General features: G+C 46.5%; 2 protein-coding genes across 2 annotated transcripts in view; both read left to right on the top strand.

Moving 5' to 3' along the window:
- RARS1 (arginyl-tRNA synthetase 1) overlaps positions 1-4,767 on the top strand; it is a 33,742-nt gene extending 28,975 nt beyond the window's left edge. The window contains exons 13-15 of the mRNA XM_049774572.1: positions 2,759-2,931; positions 3,018-3,265; positions 4,569-4,767. Of these exons, the coding sequence (XP_049630529.1) occupies positions 2,759-2,931; positions 3,018-3,265; positions 4,569-4,678 (531 nt within the window). The 3' untranslated portion in view covers positions 4,679-4,767. The remainder of the gene's footprint in view (positions 1-2,758; positions 2,932-3,017; positions 3,266-4,568) is intronic.
- Positions 4,768-18,387: 13,620 nt separating this feature from the next.
- FBLL1 (fibrillarin like 1) lies at positions 18,388-19,733 on the top strand. The gene has a single exon (XM_049775651.1). The coding sequence runs from the start codon at positions 18,388-18,390 to the stop codon at positions 19,666-19,668; it is 1,281 nt and encodes a 426-aa protein (XP_049631608.1). The 3' UTR covers positions 19,669-19,733.
- The last annotated feature ends 225 nt before the right edge of the window (positions 19,734-19,958 follow it).

Genomic DNA, 19,958 nt, shown 5'->3' with positions numbered 1-19,958 from the left:
TACCATAATGTCCTTAATTTTTCTTAAAACCCATAGATCAGTGAAACTATTCTGTGTCTATCTCTCTGCCTCTGACTGATTTCATTCAGCATAATAGATTCCATTTACATCCACATATAGAAAAATGTCATGACTTCATCTCTCCTGATGGCTGCATAATATTCCATTGTGTATATGTACCACAGTTTCTTTAGACATTCATCTGTTGAAGGGCATCTTGGTTGTTTCCAGAGTCTGACTATTGTTAAATAGCTCTGCAATGAATATAGGTGAGAGGAAGGGATTTTTGAATTGTATTTTTGTGTTCCTAGGGTATATCCCTAGAAGTGGTATAGCTGGATCATATGGGAACTCAATTTCCAGTTTTTTGAGGAATCTCCATATTGTTTTCCATAAAGGCTAGACTAGATAACATTCCCACCTCCCCACCAGCACTGATTGGTCTTGGTCTTTGTGATGTGTGCCAGTCTCTGTGGTGTGAGATAGTACCTCATTGTTGTTTTGAATTGCATCTCCCTGATGATTAGTGATATGGAGCAGTCCCTTATCATTTTTACAGAATGTAAGATTACTCCAGAGAAGATATATAAGGTTATTCATTGTCACTTATTTTTAAATACTCTGAGGTTTTTCTTTTTATAAAAGTACTTTTCCCGGGGCCAGAGCGATATTACAGTGGTAAGGCATTTGCTTTGCATGCGGCCAACACAGAATGGACTCAGGTTCAAATTCCAGCATCCCATATGGTTCCCCGAGCCTGCCAGGAGCAACTTCTGAGCACAGAGCCAGGAGTAACCCCGAGCACCGCTGGGTGTGACAAAAAAAAAAGTGTTTTTCCCTTTGTAATTATTATTTTTAAATATCAATTTTGGGCTAGAGAGATAGTACAGAGGGTTAGACACCTGCCTTGGATACAGCAGTTCCCAGTTTATCTCTAGTAGCACTGGGGGCTGGAGCAATAGTATAGGAGGGAGGGCATTTGCTTTACATGTGGCTGACCCAGGTTTGATCCCCAGCATCACATATGATCCCCTCAGCACCACCAAGAGCACCTCCAGGATCCTGAGCACATCTGAGTCTGACCCAAAAATGAAACAAAACAAAAACATCTCTAGCACAAGTCCTAAGTACCTCTAGGAGTTCAGAACTAGCCTTTGAACATGCCACCTTTGTGACTCCCAACACCCATGCCCCTATCCCACACATGTGCGCGCGTGTACACACACACACACACACACACTCTACAAAGCACACACTACAAAACACACACACACACATACACAACACACTACAAAACAAAATCTCCAGGCTTTAATATTGGGGCATCTCATGTGGCTGGAGAGATAGCACAGCGGTAGGGTGTTTGCCTTGCACTCGGCTGATCCAGGATGGATGGTGGTTCGAATCCCAGCATCCCATATGGTCCTCCAAGCCAGCCAGGGGCGATTTCTGAGCACCAACGGGTGTAAGCCAAAAACCAAATAAATAAATAAAAATAAGATTGGGGTGTCTATCTTTTTTGGGGGGCCCACACCTGGTGACGCTCAGGGGTTACTCCTGACTCTGTGCCCAGAAATTGCTCCTGGCTTGGGGGACCATATTGGACTCTGGGGATCGAACCCAGTCCGTTCTGGGTCAGTGCATGCAAGGCAGATGCCTTACCTCTACGCTGTCACTACAGTTCCAGTCTTTATCTTTTTTGTTGTTGTCTTGTTTCTCTCCTCCCTATTATCTCGGTTTTTTTAGTCATTTCATTGGGCTTTTTTTTTTTTTTTTTTTTTTTTTTTTTTGGGCAATGCTCAGGGGTTACTCCTGGCTCTATGCTCAGAAATCGCCCCTGGCAGGCAAAGGGGACCATATGGGATGCTGGGATTCGAACTACTGTCCTTCTGCATGAAAGGCAAATGCCTATCTCTCTGGCCTCTTCATTGGGCATTTTAGCAGACTTCTTTTTTTTTTTTTTTTTCCTGGCTGGGTATTGTGAATAAATGGAGTGCCATCTTCCTCCAGAGAGGATGGTTTTTTTGTTTGGTTTTGGTTTGGGGGCCACACCTGGTAACGCTCAGAGGTTACTCCTGGCCTTGCGCTCAGAAATCGCTCTTGGCTCAGGGGACCATATGGGATGCCGAGGATTGAACCCAGGTCCATCCTGGGTTGTTGGCATGCAAGGCAAATGCCCTACCACTCTGCAGTTGCTCTGGCCTCAAGGATAGTTTTCTTGACTAACCAATACCACAGCAGGTGAATCTTGGTTGGGTGTGAAGGCTGAACTGTCTAAAGTGTGCCTCTCCCCTAGATAAAGGCCCTTGTTCTCTGTCTTTTCAGGGATGCTTCCATTGCTCTTGTCCTTTCTACTGTCAGATTCCCCAACATCACATTTCTACTAATACCCCAGCCAACCTCTTCCTCGGTCCTGCTGAAATTTAGGGGTGTTGCCTTTTACACACTGCCCCATGACAACTTGAAAAAAATGTGTCTGTCAGCTGACTATTTGGGTTTGGGTACTCACTCAGATTTTTTGTTTGTTTTGGGGTCACATCTGGCAGTGCTCAGAGCTTACTCCTGACTCTGCACTAAAGAATCGCTCCTGGCTGTGCCTGGGATGCCGGGGATCAAAGCCATATCAGCTGGATGCAAAGCAGGCACCCTCTCTGCTGTGGTATCACTTTAGCCCCAAAAGTTAGGATTCTTGTCTTCTACCTCTGCAACACCAGGTCAGAGGTAGTGTCTGTCAACTGAAGTGTTCTTTTTTCCACAGGTCTTGACTGCAGAGGAGCTGAAAGCCGCTCAGACGTCAGTTGCATATGGCTGTATTAAATATGCCGACCTTTCCCATAACCGACTAAATGACTACATCTTCTCTTTTGACAAAATGCTGGACGATAGAGGAAACACGGCTGCTTACCTGTTGTACGCTTTCACCAGAATCAGGTGATGGGGGGCCCCAGCCAGCTTGGGTAGTGGGGAAGGATGACTTCTGTGACACAGAGGGTGATGGCCACTGCCTGCTCTTGCAGGTCTATCGCACGCCTGGCCAACGTAGATGAAGAGATGCTCCGGAAAGCTGCTCAGGACACCAAGATCATTTTGGACCACGAGAAGGAATGGAAACTCGGCCGGTGCATTTTACGCTTCCCCGAGATTCTGCACAAGATTTTAGATGACTTATTTCTCCATACGCTTTGTGATTACATCTATGAGCTGGCAACTACTTTCACAGAGTTCTATGATAGCTGCTATTGTGTGGAAAAAGATCGAGAGACTGGTGAGTGTTTTTTTACAGGTCATGATGGGAGTGGGGCGTCTGCAAGGCCTTTATTTGAATGGAGTATTGGTTGTGTTCACACCTGTTTTGATCATGGGAACATCTCTACTTGCCCCAAATAGTTGCATAGTGATTCATGTCTCCTATAATAATAGATAAAAATTGAGAGCTGGAGAAAAAACACAGCAGGTGAGGTGCTTCCCTTGAACATGTCTGGCCTACGTTTGATTCCCAGCATTTTATAGGGTTCTTTGGGCAATACTGTGGCCCAAAATCTTTAAAAAAAAAAAAATTTTTTTTTAAATAGTCCTTTTACAATCATAAATGTAATGACTATATTTTTCACTTTGTAAGATGCACCTGACCATAAGACGCACATAGTTTATAAATGAGGAAAACAAGAGATGTCAGGAGATGGCAGCTGGGAACAACCAGCCTATGAGGCTGAAGTATATTTACAATACTCTGTTCTATTGCTGGTTAAACATATTTACCTAACTTTTTTTGAGGGGGAAGGGGTTGGCCACACCCGGTGATTCTCAGGGGTTACTCCTGGCTATGCGCTCAGAAATTGCTCCTGGCTTGGGAGATCATATAGGATGCCGAGGATCAAACCATGGTCCATCCTAGGCTAGCGTGCACAAGGCAGATGCCTTACTTCTTGTGCCACCACACCGGCCCCTACCTATTTTTTTTTTTATCAGAAAATAAAAAACATTTTTTTTTTTTTTTTTGGTTTTTGGGCCACACCCGGTAACGCTCAGGGGTTACTCCTGGCTATGTGCTCAGAAGTTGCTCCAGGCTTGGGGGACCATATGGGACACCGGGGGATCGAACCACAGTCCGTCCAAGGCTAGCGCAGGCAAGGCAGGCACCTTACCTTTAGCGCCACCGCCCGGCCCCATAAAAAACATTTTTAATCCTTTTTTGTTAATATAAAAAAAATAAGGGCTGCACTCAGACTTCAGCTACAGGAGGCATTCATTTTATAAAATGCACAGACATTTTCTCCCATTTGGGGGTGGGGTGGGGTGTGTCTTATGGTACGAAAAAAATGGTAATTCTTTCTATTTAGTCAGTTTCCCTATTCTTAGACATGTGGCCTTGAATTTGAAGGCTTCAAAGATGCCAGTCGTACACAGCCATCCCAGTTTGATCTCTCACATCCCATAGGATCCCTCAAGACCACCAGGAATGGTTCCTGAGGCAGAGCAAGGAGTAAAACATGAGCACCGCCAGGTGTGACTGAAGAACAAAAAGAAAAAAGAAAAAAATTAATACCATCTTTGTTCTGTCTTCTCAGGGAAAGTGCTGAAGGTGAATGTGTGGCGATTGCTGCTATGTGAAGCAGTGGCTGCTGTCATGGCAAAGGCCTTTGATATCCTGGGAATAAAACCTGTCCAAAGAATGTGACCCTTCGGTTTGAAACACTCTTTGAACCAAAGTGGCTATTAGCACTGTTGGCATTTTTTTTTTACGATCATGTGGACTAAAAATAAAAACGAGTAAACGAAATTTGTCAACTATGTATGTAATATGTGATTCTTTTTATTCATTAGAGTTCTGGAAAGAATTATTTTCCACAAATGAAAGCTCATTTCTGCTGATTATTAATCTAAGAAGACTTATTGGGGACTGTGAAAGAACACAAGTTTTACTTTACAAAGTACTTTTACAAGGTTTACAAACATGAAGGTTTACTTTACTTTATTGACTTGTCAGGGAAATACTTTCATTAGCTTTATTTGAAAGTGAAATTCCCTAGTGAGCTCTGTCAACTCCAGAGCATACATTCTTTGTTTCATTTAATGTTTATTTTATTGTTTGTTTTTAGGGGGGTTTGGGGCCACACCCAGCGGTGCTTAGGGTCTACTCCTGGCTCTGCTCTCAGAAATCACTCCTAGCAGCCTGGGGGACCTAATGGGATGTCAGAGATCGAACCCAGGTGTCCCGGGTTGGCAACTGGCAGCTACCACTGTGCTCACTCTGGCCCCTATTTCATTGATTTTAGTGGAGATGCTTATCACTGTTTAACAGGTGACAAAATTAGAGCTCATAGAAATGAGCAATTTGCCCTGGATTGCTAAGGAGTAAAATTCTTATCCATGTTTATCTAGCTCCCTTAAGCTTTTTAAATATTAACAGAATGCCCTATTAATCATGATAGCAAACATAACATTAAAGGCAGAAATTTAAGAGAATGAAAATTTGCCTAAACCAAATTAACTCTTACTGGTCATGGGCCAATCCTAGTTGTAAGGGAATTGGAAAAAATAACTAAGTAATCCACGCTAGAGAGCTAGTACAGTGGGAAAGTTTCTTAAGTGCCTTGCATATGGCTGACCCAGATTCGATCCCCAGCATCCCATATGGTCCCCTGGCCCACTAGGAGTGATACCTGAATGAAGGAGTAAGCCCTCAGCACCACTCTATGTGACCCAAGGAGCAGGGGGGTAGTGTTGGGGGACTAAGTGATTCAAAAAGATAAAACCAGGGGTAAAGTGCTTGCCTTGGCATCCACCTTCCTGAGTTTGATCCCCAACACCACATACTATCCCCTGAGCCTCACCGTGAGTGATCCCTGAGCACAGAGTCAGGAATAAGTCCTGAGCACTGCTGGGTGTAACCAAGAAAAGCGAAAATTTATGTTTTTTATTTTAGAAATGAGTGAGCGGAAAGCAGAATTTCTGTAGTTTTCTTAGATCATTCTTGAGTTTGGCATATTTCATTCACTCCATGAAATTGGAGTTCTAGGATCAGAGAGATGGATGGCTTAAAAAGCAGAGCACGTGATCTGCATGCAAGAGCCTTAGTTCAATCCCCTGTACCACATATTTCCCCTACCACCACTGAGATTTATTCTCAGAGCACTACCAGTTTGGACTCCAATACAAGTTTTAGGCTTCTAGTATTACAAAAGGTAAAGAGTTTTGGTGGCAGTTAGGTAGTCTTGTTTGTCAGGTTAGTGTTAATGCATAACTGAAAGGAAATTGTGTAAAGAAGCTAACATGACACCTGGAATATGAGTGCAAAGATCACAAACTCTGGGGGCTGGAGTGGTGGCTCAAAAGATAAGGCGTCTGCCTTGCCCGCGCTAGCCTAGGATGGACCTCGGTTTGATCCCCAGCATCCCATATGGTCCCCCAAACCAGGAGCGATTTCTGAGCGCATTGCCAGAAGTAACCCCTGAGTGTTACCAGGGTGGCCCAAAACAAAACATAAACTCTGATTCGATACTATTTCCAAAGATCCATGAGGACCAATAGAGAGGAGCTGAATGTGCTGTCATATTGGCTAATCTCACCAGACCATCACGAAAGCATGGTGACTTTCTTCTGATCAGATCACTGTTCCTTGGCTACGCAGTTTTTTCATACCTGATCTCTGCACACAGATCTCTGTCCATACTATTGAGTCAGTGGGTTAGAAGATGCAGTTGTTTTTAGGGTAAAACAAAGGATTGAGAGTATAGGGGCTTATTAAATATGCTTTGATATGTGTAACCAACCTGGATTTTATCCAGGGCATAGCATAAGGTCCCCAAGCACTGCCAGGTGTCACTCTAGAGCACTGTTGGTATGGTTAAACTATACCATAGCTCAATAAAACATTCAGTGAAAGACTAGAGGAATATGTTAATTAGCCTACTTTGGGGCCAGAGAGATAGCATGGAGGTAGTGCATTTGCCTTGCTTGCATGACACCTGGGATGGTTCAAATCCCGGCATACCAGGTGGTCTCCTGAGCCTGCCAGGAGCGATTTCTGAGCATAGAGCCAGGAGTAACCCCTGAGCACTGCTGGGTGTGACCCAAAAACAAAAATAAAAAAAATTAGCCTACTTTGTGCCTGATTTTTGTGCTGATAAGTGGGTCTCAGATTCCTGCAAGGGTGCATCCACTACATCTGAAGTCGTTTTTAAAACATTGTATTACTTGTAGAAATCGAAATGTCATTCACTTGGGTGTGGAGCAATAGTACAGTGGGGAGGGACCTTTCCTTGTATACAGCTAACCCACATTTAATCCCCAGCATCCTATCTGGTCCTCAGCACTGCCGGGAGTGATCCCTGCCTTCAGACTCCTGAGCTGGGGTGGCCCAAAAACCCAATATATAGACACATATATAGACATACATACACTGGGATTCGAACCAACCACCTTTGGTCCTGGATCGGCTGCTTGCAAGGCAAACACCACTGTGCTATCTCTCCGGGCCCCATTACCAGTGTTAATGTACTAGAAAAATTAAAAATAAGATGTAGTTGCAGTTAGTTGCAGTCTTCAGATAATCCTTAATTGCTCTTATACAAGTCTCTAAAGTTTTGTGAGCCTCAAGCTTGATGTCATTTGACCTCCACAAAGAGACCAAGTTATAGGTTAACAGGAAAAAACAGCATTTTAAATAGCCACATGTTGGGGCCAGAGAGATAGCATGGAAGGCAAGGCATTTGCCTTGCATGCAGAAGGACGTTGGTTCGAATCCCGACATCCCATGTGGTCCCCCGAGCCTGCCAGGAGCGATTTCTTTTTTTTTTTTTTGGTTTTTGGGCCACACCCGGTGACGCTCAGGGGTTACTCCTGGCTATGCGCTCAGAAGTCGCTCCTGGCTTGGGGGACCCAGGAGCGATTTCTGAGTGTAGACCCAGGAGTAACCCCTGAGCACCGCTGGGTGTGACCCAAAAACAAACAAACAAATAAATAACCACATGTTATTTTTGGTTTGGTTTGGTTTGGTTTTTGGGTCACACCCAGCAGTGCTCAAGAGTTACTCCTGGCTCCATGCTCAGAAATCACTCCTGGCAGGCTCAGGGGACCATATGGGATGCCAGGATTCACCAATGACCTTCTGCATGAAAGGCAAATGCCTTACCTCCATGCTATCTCTCCGGTCCCATGTTGATTTATTAATTGTAATCATGATGGAATTATCTTTTTGTGACCCTATATTTATATTCTAAATTCTAGGAAATACACTACTATACTTTATTAGAATCTAAGACGGGCCGAAGAGGTGGCGCTAGAGGCAAGCGCTAGCCAAGGAAGGACCACGGTTCGATCCCTTGGCGTCCCATATGGTCCCCCCAAGCCAGGGGCAATTTCTGAATGCTTAGCCAGGAGTAACCCCTGAGCATCAAACGGGTGTGGCCCAAAACACCAAAAAAAAAAAAAAATAGAGTGCAAGACTTTTAAATGTTTTTTTTTTCCTTCACTAAGAATACTGAGCCAGGGGTTGGAGCGATAGCTTAGTGGTAGAGCATTTGCTTTGTACGTGGCTGACCTGGACTGACCTGCGTTTGATCCTCAGTATCCCATATGAGCCTGCCAAGTGCAATTTCTGAGCACAGAGCCAGGAGTAATACCTGAGAGCTGCTGGGTGTGGCCCAAAATCAAAATAAAATAAAATACTGAGTCAATTAAATCGATACAACTTACATGTAAGTTAGAATTTTCACCTTATACACAATGATAAAACTTTCACTTGTGGGACTGGAGCAATAGCACAGTGTAAGGAGCACTTTTTTGCACATAGTAGACCCTGATTCAACCCCTAATATCCCATACAATCACAAACACCACCAGGAGCAATCTCTAAGTTCAGAGCCAGGAGTAATCCCTAGGCATTCAAGTTTGGCCCAAAAACAAAACCAAAAAATGGAAGTACAAAGATAGAATACAGCAGGTAAGATGCTTGGTTTGCACACAACCAACCTGGGTTCAACCCACAGTATCACATGTAGACACCAAACACCACCAGGTATGGCCCCCAAACAAACAAAAGTACTAAGAAAGTAACCTAGGATGACCCAAGTATTCTTTCATGTATCATGTTTATACTCCTTTTATAGCCTCACTGTTAACTAGTTATTGATGCTGCAGGATTACTGAAATGGAAGATTCAGAAAAGAAAGCAAGTTGTCCAGACATCTCATTATTGTGTAAAGTGCTTCTACACAGTGGCTCCTCCTAGCGCCTGTGCCACGTTCTGAGCTCAGTTACTTCTGAGACAGCTACCTGATTTTCTCCGGAGAGGAGGGGTATTTTATTGTTTGGGAGTCATACCCAGCTATGATCAGAGGTTACTCGTAGCTCTGCACTCAGGAAGCACCCCTGACAGTGCTCAGGGGACCATCTAGAATTGAACTGTGTGGGTGCAGCCGCATGCAAGGCAAACACTATACCTGCTGTACTGCCCACTCCAGTCCCTGCAGATTTTATAAATTTATTTCTATATTCAATGAATAGGCAAAACTAAATTTCTAAAATAACACGTTTACCTTTTACTTTGAAATAACTTCATACCTAGAAAAACTTTCAAATAGCACAAGCACACAGATTGATTATTAGCACTGTTACATTGGGCACACAAAAAGGAGAGGGACTGCAAGGGGCTATGACTGCTCACATCTAAACCAACATTATTTCTTGTATAAAAATGACCCAGAAGTGGAGCCGGAGAGTTAGTACTGTAGGCAGGACACTTGCCTTGCATGCAGCTGGCCCAGGTTTGATTTCCCAGCATCCCATTTGGTGCCCCTAGCCCCACCAAGAATGATGTCTGAGCACAGAGCCAGGAATAAACCCTGAGTATCACCAAGTATGACCTGACAACCCAAAGCTTAAAAAAAATCTCCTGGGGCCAGAGAGATAGCACAGAGGTAGGGTGTTTGCCTTAGATGCAGAAGGATGGAGGTTCAAATCCAGGCATCCCATATGGTCCCCCGAGCCTGCCAGGAGTGATTTCTGAGCGTAGAGCCAGAAGTAACCCCTGAACACTGCTGGGTGTGACCCAAAATCAAAGTAAACAAACTTTTTGTTTGTTTGTTTGTTTTTAAATCTCCTAGAAGGAAAAGGACAGACACAGGATATAAAGAAACGGGTCAATAGAGTAACAAATGTTCAAAGGCAATAGAAACAGAACTGGAGTTGATAGGAAATTTACCACATTGATGGGGGAATAGGATGGGTGGGAGACTGGGAGATGGAAGCAGACATATTTGTAGGAAGGTGTGGTACAGGAATGTTTTATGCATGAAATCCTACCATTAACAATTTTGTAAACTGTTCCTCCCAGTGAGGAAGGAAAGATAGTACACATGCAAAGCACACAGGAAGCCTGGATTCAGTCCCAAACAATGCTTGGGTCACCAACCAGTTTACAACTGAAGCAACCCCTGAACACTGAATGTGATGGTATGACCAAAATATGTAATATAAACATGTAGTAGAATTAAATGTAACTACTTTGAAAGCTTTTATATTAGTGTTACTTTCTTTTTGTTTTGTTTTGGGAATACATCCAGTGATGATGGTTGGGATACTCCTGGCTCTGCATTCAGGAATTACTGCTGGCAGGGCTCAGGGGACCATATGGGATGCTGGGGATCGAACCTGGGTTGACAATGTGCAAGGCAATTACCCTCCTCACTGCACTATCTCTAGCCCTACAGTATTATTTTCTTAACTACTTCAGAACCGAAAGTCTTCTGGGCCTGTCCCACCTGGTTAGAAAAAATAAAGGATTTTTGTAACTGACAGCTAAGTTGGACGGTCTGAACAAGGTATAGATGCAGGACTAGGATTGTCACTGGGGGAATGGGATATGAGAGGTAAAATACTAGTAGTGCAGGTCTCATAAATAAGAGAGACTTGAGACAGTTCTCAGGGTTCAGAAAAGAGCATGTTGACTTAAGAACAAAGTCCATTGTGTGGCCTGTTGAGTTGAGAGTTCTGGAACTAAGTCCCTTGTGTGACAGGTATTTGTCCCTTTGTCTCACCTGTAAAGAGCTAGGAGAGGGTTACTTAAGCATCTGTAATCCTGTCTCTCCCCACAACCTATACTCCCTTAGAAAGGAAATAGGTCACAGTAGAGAGCAAACACTTGTCTAACAATGGAGCCTGCAGGAAAAGGCTAGGGAACAAGGCTTTTGCAAAGCTGTGATAGATTCTTGGGCATCTAGAAACATGCCCAGAGGTCTGCATGTGCCCAGAGAGCAGAGTAGAGTGTAAGGCAAAATTATAAACCACCTAGCTGAACACTGAAGACTGACCTAGATAGATGCCCATGTGCAAACTAGAAGACATTTGGGATTCCAGGCTTTCTAGGAAATGCTTGTCTAATCATCAAATAACCACTAAGATAATGGAAAAGAGATGACAACAAAGGTAGTTCAGAAAATTACTATCCAGACAGTTACAAGAAACTCCTGGCTCTGTGTTCAGGAGTAACCCCTGTCGGTGCTCAGGGGATCATATGCAATGCTGAGAGTTCAAAACAGGATTAAATCAGGTATGTGCTAGGCAAATACCTTAACTCTTTAACTATTTCTGGCTTCCTAAAGGCTGTGTTGGAAGTTGTAGTATAGTTAAATAATGATGATTCATGATCTATCAACAAAAGCATGCCAAACACATTGGCATCTGCTCTGGCTTAATGTTTTGTTTTGTTTTTAAATAAAATCTGCGCATTATTGAGCACTATTTTAAGGTCCAACCTGAGGATTACAATGAAGACAGCAAATGAGAAATCAAAAATACTCCATGAGAGTTAGAGAGATAGTATAGTGGGTAAGGCACTTGCCTTACATGGTCCTGATCCGGGTTTAATCTCCAGCATCTTCTAAACACCACCAGGACTAATTCCTGGATGCAAAGCCAGAAGTAAGCCCTAAGCATCACTGCTCATAAAAACAAAAATAAATGCTTAATGAGGGTACTCACAGCTGGTATGATGGTAAGGCACTTGCCTTGCATGCAGCCAACTCCCAGTTCAATCCCTGGCTCTGCATTAAAGGCCCCCTGAGCACATCTAGGAGTGATGCATGAATACAAACCAGGAGTGAGCCTAAGCACTTCCAGGTGTGGCCATAAGACAAAAACTAACCCAAAAAAGTATGGGCCGGAATGATAGGACAGCAGTAAGACGTTTGCCTTGCAGGCAGCCAACCCAGGACAGACCCAGGCTCGATCCCTGGCATCCCTTATGTTCCTCCGAGCCTGCCAGGAGTGACTTCTGAGCGCAGGTCCAGGAATAACACGAGTGCCACCTGGTTTGCCCAAACATAAACACCACAAAAAAAGTAAAAAATATTCAATGAGAAAAAGATTATTTTTAGCAGTTTGTGATACTTATGCAGAAAAAGAGGCCAACCCCTATCTTCAACACTCACAGATTACATTAAATGAAGAATAGGATGTAAGATCTGTAACTAAAACTAAAAAAAAAGTGGTAAAGCTTCTTGGTTTTGGTCTTGGAGATGATATTTTAAGCTAGGCCACCAAAAGCATTGGACACAAAAACAAGTGGGATTATTCCCTATAAAGCAGGGAAATGATCACAGCAAATGGCAACCTATGGAATGAGAGCGAATATTTATAAGCCACATATAACAATATATAAGGAACTGATAGTACTCAATTGAAAAAAAATATCTGGGGCTGGAACGATAGCACAGTGGGGAGGGCATTTGCCTTGCACATGGCTGACCTGCGTTCGATCCCCAGCTTCCCATATAGTCACCCAGGCACCTCCAGGTGTGGCCCAAAAACAGACTAGAGAAAAGGAAAAATATCTGGCTTAAAATTAGACCAATAGGGACCAGAGAGATAGCACAGTGGTAGGGCATTTGCCTTGCATGAAGCTGATCCAGGATGGACAGTGGTTCAAATCCCGGGAGACCATATGGGATGCCAGGAGCCAGGAGCAAATTTTGAGCACAGTGCTGGGGATTGAACCTGTTTCAGCTGTGTACAAGGCAAGTTCCCTACTACCTACTGTATTATCACTCTGACCTCAATCTTGCTTACTTAAAAACAATCAATTTGAATCAAAAGTTGTATTTATTCTTATAGGCTATCAGAAAAATATGTATGAATCACTATGTCAGTTTGTCTCTTTAGAACATTGGGCTGCCTGCAAGCAAAGCTTTTAGAAGAGACAGATTTTAGTATTATCCATAATTTCAGATGGAAAAATTTTTTTTGTTTTTGAACCACATCTGGTGGCACTAGGGGTTACTCCTGGCTCTGTGCTCAGAAGTCTCTACTGGCAGATTCAGGGCACCATGTGGGATTCTGGGGATCTAACCTGGCTCTGACCCAGGTCGGCCATGTGCAAGGCAAATGCCCTATCGCTGTTCTACGACTCCAGCCCCAAGAGAAAAGTATTTTGTCTCTTCTGGGGGCACTTCGTTTTTTTCTTTGTTTTTTTTGGGGGGGGAAGGTCATACCCCAAAGGTCACGACTCTTTGGGGTTAGTCGTGGGTCTACGCTCAAAAATCGCTCCTGGCAGGATCAGATGCCAGGAATCGATTATGGGATGCCGGGAATCAAACCATCTTGGTCTTAGGTTGACTGCATGTAACTGCATGTAACGCTGTGCTATCTCTCTGGCCCTCAGATGGAAATTTTAGCGAAGTGGTTTCTAGAAAACCTTAGCCCCTTAATTTGCCAGTGGTTGACCTGAGTCTCTGCTTTAGCAACATACACATGCAAATATTAGGATATTTTTATGTAGGTTAGGATAGTTTCTTATTCTGGCAGCACCCAGTTATGCTCAGAGGTTCTTCCTGGTCTGTGCTTAGAAATTACACCTAGCAGGGTTCTGAGGACATGATGGGATACTGGGGATTGAACCTGGGTTGGCCATGTGCACTGCAAATGCCCTACTCACTGTATTACCACTCCAGAACCTAGGTTAGAGTATTTTCAAGTAGATAAAAAAAATCTAGTTTTGGGCCCGGAGAGATAGCACAGCGGCGTTTGCCTTGCAAGCAGCCGATTCAGGACCAAAGGTGGTTGGTTCAAATCCCGGTGTCCCATATGGTCCCCGGTGCCTGCCAGGAGCTATTTCTGAGCAGACAGCCAGGAGTAACCCCTGAGCATCGCTGGGTGTGGCCCAAAAACCAAAACAAAAAAAATCTAGTTTTATTTGAATTTGATTTTTGTTTTGTGATTTAGTGGCTTGAACCAAGAGGCATGCACTCTGCCATGGCACCATGTCCCCAGCAGACTCAAAGTCTTGATGACTGAGGAACAAAAGCAGCAATATAGTGGGTAGGGTGTTTGCCTTGTATATGGTTGATATGGTTTGATCCTGGCATTTCATTATAGTTCCCCAAGCCTGCCAGGAGTGATTCCTGGGCACAGAGCCAAGTGTGACCCCTTAACGCTCCTGAATATGGCAAAAAAAAAAAAAAAAAAAGAAAGTCTTGATAACTGAATTGGGAATGGGGAGACAACTTTGCATGCAGAAGCCCCAGATTTTATCTCCACTTGGATCCTCCAATAATTGAGCTGGAAATAGCCTCTGAGCACTCCCAGATGTGGCCCAAAATATCCTCCCAAAAAGACTTGATAACTGATAGATTTTAGGGCTATAATTTACTAATAAACTAATGAACAAATTGCCTTCACCTTTGAGGAAACGAGGAGAAATGGGTTGAAGGGTCATGGAAAGTATAGCCCAGAATAGTTCCTAGCACTTTGAGGAGAAATGGACACTGTTAAGGGCACAGTGGAAACTGCCTGAGCCCAGTTAGGGAATCTGGGGGAATGAGTGAACCTCCAAGCCCAGGGCACTGTGGGTGGGGTGGCCCTCTTATTGTTACTGCACTTTAATTACTCCCAAGAAACAATTACATTTTCATAGAAGGCTGTTGGTGAGATTTAGAGCTTATAATTACTAGGCATCCCTCCCAGTGGATCCCATTCAAGTGATCACCAGGGAATACATAACATCTTTGAGTGTATCAATTCTAAAATGAGCAACACATACTAGTAAGGCACCTTTCTAAGTATATAGGGGTGAGGTGGAACTTAGTGGTAAAGGAAAGTGCGTAAATGTGCCCATAGTTGTGGTCTTTCAGGCTTACATCTGGAGTGGAGGATGGATTTGGCAGTTTTCTAGATTGTTGAATTCATTGTGGGAAGTGGGGCCTTAGTACCTGAATAAGGAGAAGAAAAGCTATTCATAAAGCCCAGGCCCCACGGACCTGGACAGCAGTGCAACAAACATTAATGTTCGTTCATGAGAACTCTGTTCTGCTGACTTGAAAGCCTAATACAGGTGAATAAATAATACAGACAATACGCAGGTGGTGAATGTATTGATAGTATGACTTGATCTCCTGCTATAAATAAGCTCTATGGAGCTTGTGGACTTTTCTTTAGTAAACACACTTTTCCTTTTCTTAAACCCAGGATCTCACATGCAAGCATACAGTTCACTGCTAAGCTGCATCCCTGATGCACATTATCTAATTTATAAATTTCTACTTATATCTGGCATGCAAGTGAGTGGGAGTGGTCATTATTGGCCCCTTGCTTCATATCCCCAAGGCCCTCTGTTTATAATGAGCAGAAATCTCTGAGCAGATTGTTTGAAATAAACTCTCATGTTGGCAACACTGTACTGAGATCTACTTCATGTCTTCTCAACCGCCTGGTCCACATTTTATCACAGAAATTTCTATACACCACTAAGGAGGCACATAAACTCTCATGGAAGGTCAAACCTGGGCTTGCCATTTGTGCATTTAAGACAGAGTCTAGGGCCAAGACAGAATGGACACAAGACGAATTCACACTCAGTTCCCCCAGCCGGACACTTGCCCTAAAGCTGGGCCACATTTCCTTTCTCCTTAGACTAGGAGCTTGACTCTCTTGTTCAAGAGATTTGCAGATTTCTCACACCAGGGCCCTCCCACCCCAAGCCTTCTCTCTCCCTTAGCCCCTGGCCATGCTGTTGCTGTCCGTGGTGCTGATCGCACATGCCTTTCACTGTTCTTGGTGCTTCCAAATGTTTCTTTTGGAAAGTAGCTCAAAATGATGTGGCACAGTGAAAACAAAGTTGTTGGTTTTTTTTTTTTTTAATGTATAAGCTAGAAGTTGAGGATTATGGTGGCCTGGTGATTTCTGATGCCCATTGTATATAATAGGGTGTAGGACTCTGGCTAATGTATGTTTCCACTCATACCTTTTTCCTGCTGCCTACAAGTCTCAGGACAGGGAGTGGGAGAAGCAGACTAACCAGAAAGTACCAGGGTTGTGGATTGTGGGCTGTCAGCTATGGGAGGGAAGCTCCAGTGCATTGGATGTCGGACTTGAAATTTTACACTTTCTGAGCAACTAGATCCAATTGATAAAAAAAAAAAAAAAAGTGTTCAGCCAGGGGCCAGAACAATAGTACAATGAGTAAGGCATTTGTCTTGTACACAGCCAACCCAATTTTAATCCGGGCATCTCATATGGTCCCTCAAGTCAGCCAGGAGTAATTTCATTTTTTAGGAGTAACTTCTGAGCACTAGGTATGCACCAAAACCAAACAAAAAAAAAAACAGAAAAGTTCTCAGTCAGGTTGTGACTCATTGATAAAGCAGTTGTCTAGCATGCATTAAGTCCTGAGTTCAATCCCCTATACCAATATGGTATCCAAAAATTTCTATAATTTGGAGATATTTTGGATTCCTATAATTTTGGAGAGTATTCAGGACTTACTCCTGATTCTGTATTCAGGGATCACTCCTGGCAATGCTCAGCAAACCCTATGTCGTGGTATGAATTGAACCAAAGCCAGCTGCAGGCAAGGCAAGTTACTTACCCATTGTATTATCCATTCAGCCCCAGACACTATCTTCTAAATATCTTTTGAGAACCACAGAGATTTTTGCCTTATAGGCTAAATAGCATACAAGTGTAAGCTTTGTGTGCGACAGTCTGGGTTCATTCTCCAGCACAGTATTCCCCCCTGTCCAAGACCATTGGGAGCAACCCCTAAACACAGTAAGTTATCACCAACTCTGCCCCCCAAAATATGTTTACTTCTCTCCTTCACCATGATAATGGTCTCTGCCATTGCTACCCTCCCACATTCTTGCAGTTCTGACTACTAGATTTCCCTACAGAGATTTTTTGTTTTAGGCTAAGATTTTCAACATGGAATAAATAAGTTGAAACACAGGTACATTGTTTTGTCAGAAGATTGGTAACATACCACTTCGCATTCCAGCAACTGTGCCTAACAGTTCAAAATACCTTTCTGGTGCAAAAATGCTCTAAGAGTAATGCTTTCATTTAGAACTGAGAGAGAGGGAGAAGGGGGCGAGAGACGATGTGAAATGCAGTATATGAAGGATACCACAGTCAACTGACCGAATTAAATACATTTAAAAAAAATTAAGAACTAGCACTAATAGAATATTTAGCATGTACCATGGCTGAGATAGATGTAAATGATGATTTTAAGAAAGAAAAGAAAAAAGGAGGTTCGGGGCTACTCCTGGCCATGTGCGGGGGGGGGGGGCAGATTTTTGTGGGGATTCCAGTCCAACAGGGATGGGCCATGCACCTTTACCCTGGTGCTTTTGAAAATCTCTGTTTAAAGATTGACAACTGGAATGTTCTGTTTCGAAATTATGAAATCCAGAGAATTCCTCCGAGATGGTCCGCTGCTCTTGTCAAGACTATGTAGCAAGAGAGTGAGTGACCAGGGAAGGGCCATAACCGCCGCACCCACCCCTCACCCCAGTCAGTGCCTTTCTTCTGTGCACCCCTACCCTCTCCCTGCAGAGCTGCCGCCCCTACCCCTAGAGCCTAGAAACGCGCGCGCATGTGTGTGAGGGTGTGTGGGGTGTGTGCGTGTGGGTGTCCCCGAGTGAGCAGAGAGGGGGTGAGAGAGGGCTGCAGGGGAGAGGGCTGCGTATGCGCGCCGACAAGGGGGGCTGCAGGTTGCCATAGCCATAGCCGGCGTGATGCAATCACGCCAGCCACTGCGTCAAAGGGCGGCTCCTGAGATGCGGGGACTGCAGTAGCGGCGGGTTCCAGCCGTCTCCTGTCCTGCCCTGTCCCGTCCCTTGAGCCCGTCGTGGCGTGGCGTGGCGTGGCGAAGCCTCGGTCCTACTCCAGCACCACCGCTAGGAGTGAGCGGGACACCCCGAGCACCAAACCCCACAGCCAGAGCCGCGGGCAACCCCTCGACCACCACCGCCAACCTCTGCCGGACTGTGCCCGACGCTCCCAGACCCTGGTGTCCTCGGAACCCTTTGGGTCCAGCGGCCAGACTACCCCGGGAGCGAGCGGGCGGGTACCCGAGACGGAGACCGCCCGCCCGGGGAACCGGGGCGCGCTATGAAATCAGCCGTGAGCCTGAGTCGCCGAGTGAGATCGCGAAGCAGCCGGAGCAGCAGCCGGAGCGGACGGCGGCGGCATGGCAGTCAGGGACGCAGAGACGCCAGCGGCGGCCGCTCGGGGAGCAGCCAGAGGCGCGGCCCGGGGAGCAGCAGCCAGGGCCAGGCGCGCAGCCCCAGCGCCCAGAGGCGCCGCTCGGGGAGCCAGAGCCGGCGCTCGGGTGGCAGCAGCGGGCAGAGGCGGGCCGGCAGCCAGAGCCGCCGCAGCAGCGCGGGGCGCTCGGGGCGCTCCGGGAGCCAGGGGCGCAGCAGCGCGCGGAGCCAGGGCCGGCGCGCGGGGAGCCAGAGCCGTGCGCACGGGCATCAGGTTCCTCCGGGGCAGCGCGCGGGGCGCGCGGGGGCGCGGACACGCGGGTTCGGCTTCGGCTTCGGCTTCGGCTTCGGAGGGCGCCGCGGGAGCGACCCCCGGACCCGCGGCGGCGGCGGGCAACGGCGCGGCGGCGTGGCCAAGGGCAAGGGCCGCCACCGCCGGGCGCGCAACGCCCTGAGCACCGTGGAGCCGCACCGGCACGAAGGCGTCTTCATCTACCGCGGCAGTGCCGAAGCCCTGGTCACGCTGAACCTGGTGCCGGGCCAGTCGGTGTACGGCGAGCGGCGTGTGACGGTGCGCCAGGGCGCCCTGGGCAGCGTGGAGTACCGCCTGTGGGACCCGTTCCGCTCCAAGCTGGCCGCGGCCATCCTGGGTGGCGTGGCGCGCATCCACATCAAGCCGCGCGCCAAGGTGCTGTACCTGGGCGCCGCGTCGGGCACCACCGTGTCGCACGTGTCGGACATCATCGGGCCCGAGGGCCTGGTGTACGCCGTGGAGTTCTCGCGCCGCACGGGCCGCGACCTGGTGCATGTGGCCAGCCGGCGCGCCAACATCGTGCCCGTGCTGGAGGACGCGCGCCACCCGCTCAAGTACCGCATGCTCATCGGCATGGTGGACGTGCTCTTCGCCGACGTGGCGCAGCCCGACCAGTCGCGCATCGTGGCCCTCAACGCGCACTCCTTCCTGCGCAACGGCGGCCACTTCCTCATGTCCATCAAGGCCAACTGCATCGACTCGGCCGCCGCTCCCGAGGCCGTCTTCGCCGCCGAGGTGCGCAAGCTGCAGCGCGAGAACCTGCGGCCACAGGAGCAGCTCACGCTCGAGCCCTACGAGCGGGACCACGCCGTGGTCATCGGGGTCTATCGGCCCACCCCGCCCAGCCCCAGCCCCAGCCCGAGTAGCAGCGACTAGACTCCCAGCGCCGAACCCCAGCCCCCCGAAACCCCGCACACGGGTTCTCTCCCTATCCCCAAAGATCTCTCGGCCTCCTTCTCTCCCTCCCTCCGGCTGTTGGTGTCACTGTGTCCCTGCTTTCTCTCTGTGCTGTTTTCTGCTTTCCTTTGGTATTCTATTAAATGGCCTAAACTGCAGCCTGGTGTGGTGGATTGGTCTGGTGGTGGATGGGGTGAGTGGGGTGAGATGGGGGCTGGCAGCCCTAGGAAGCTGGGTAACAACAGGTGGGGCCAACCCCACTAGAAACT

Source organism: Suncus etruscus, chromosome 6 (assembly GCF_024139225.1).
Source record: "Suncus etruscus isolate mSunEtr1 chromosome 6, mSunEtr1.pri.cur, whole genome shotgun sequence".
Classification (NCBI taxonomy): domain Eukaryota; kingdom Metazoa; phylum Chordata; class Mammalia; order Eulipotyphla; family Soricidae; genus Suncus; species Suncus etruscus.
The sequence above is the reverse complement of the archived record's forward strand: the minus strand, read 5'-3'. Positions and strand labels throughout refer to the sequence as shown.

What these genes read in the sequence shown, in the direction of transcription:
- FBLL1 (XM_049775651.1), top strand. Translation starts at nt 18,388, where the DNA reads ATGAAATCAGCCGTGAGCCTGAGTCGCCGAGTGAGATCGCGAAGCAGC.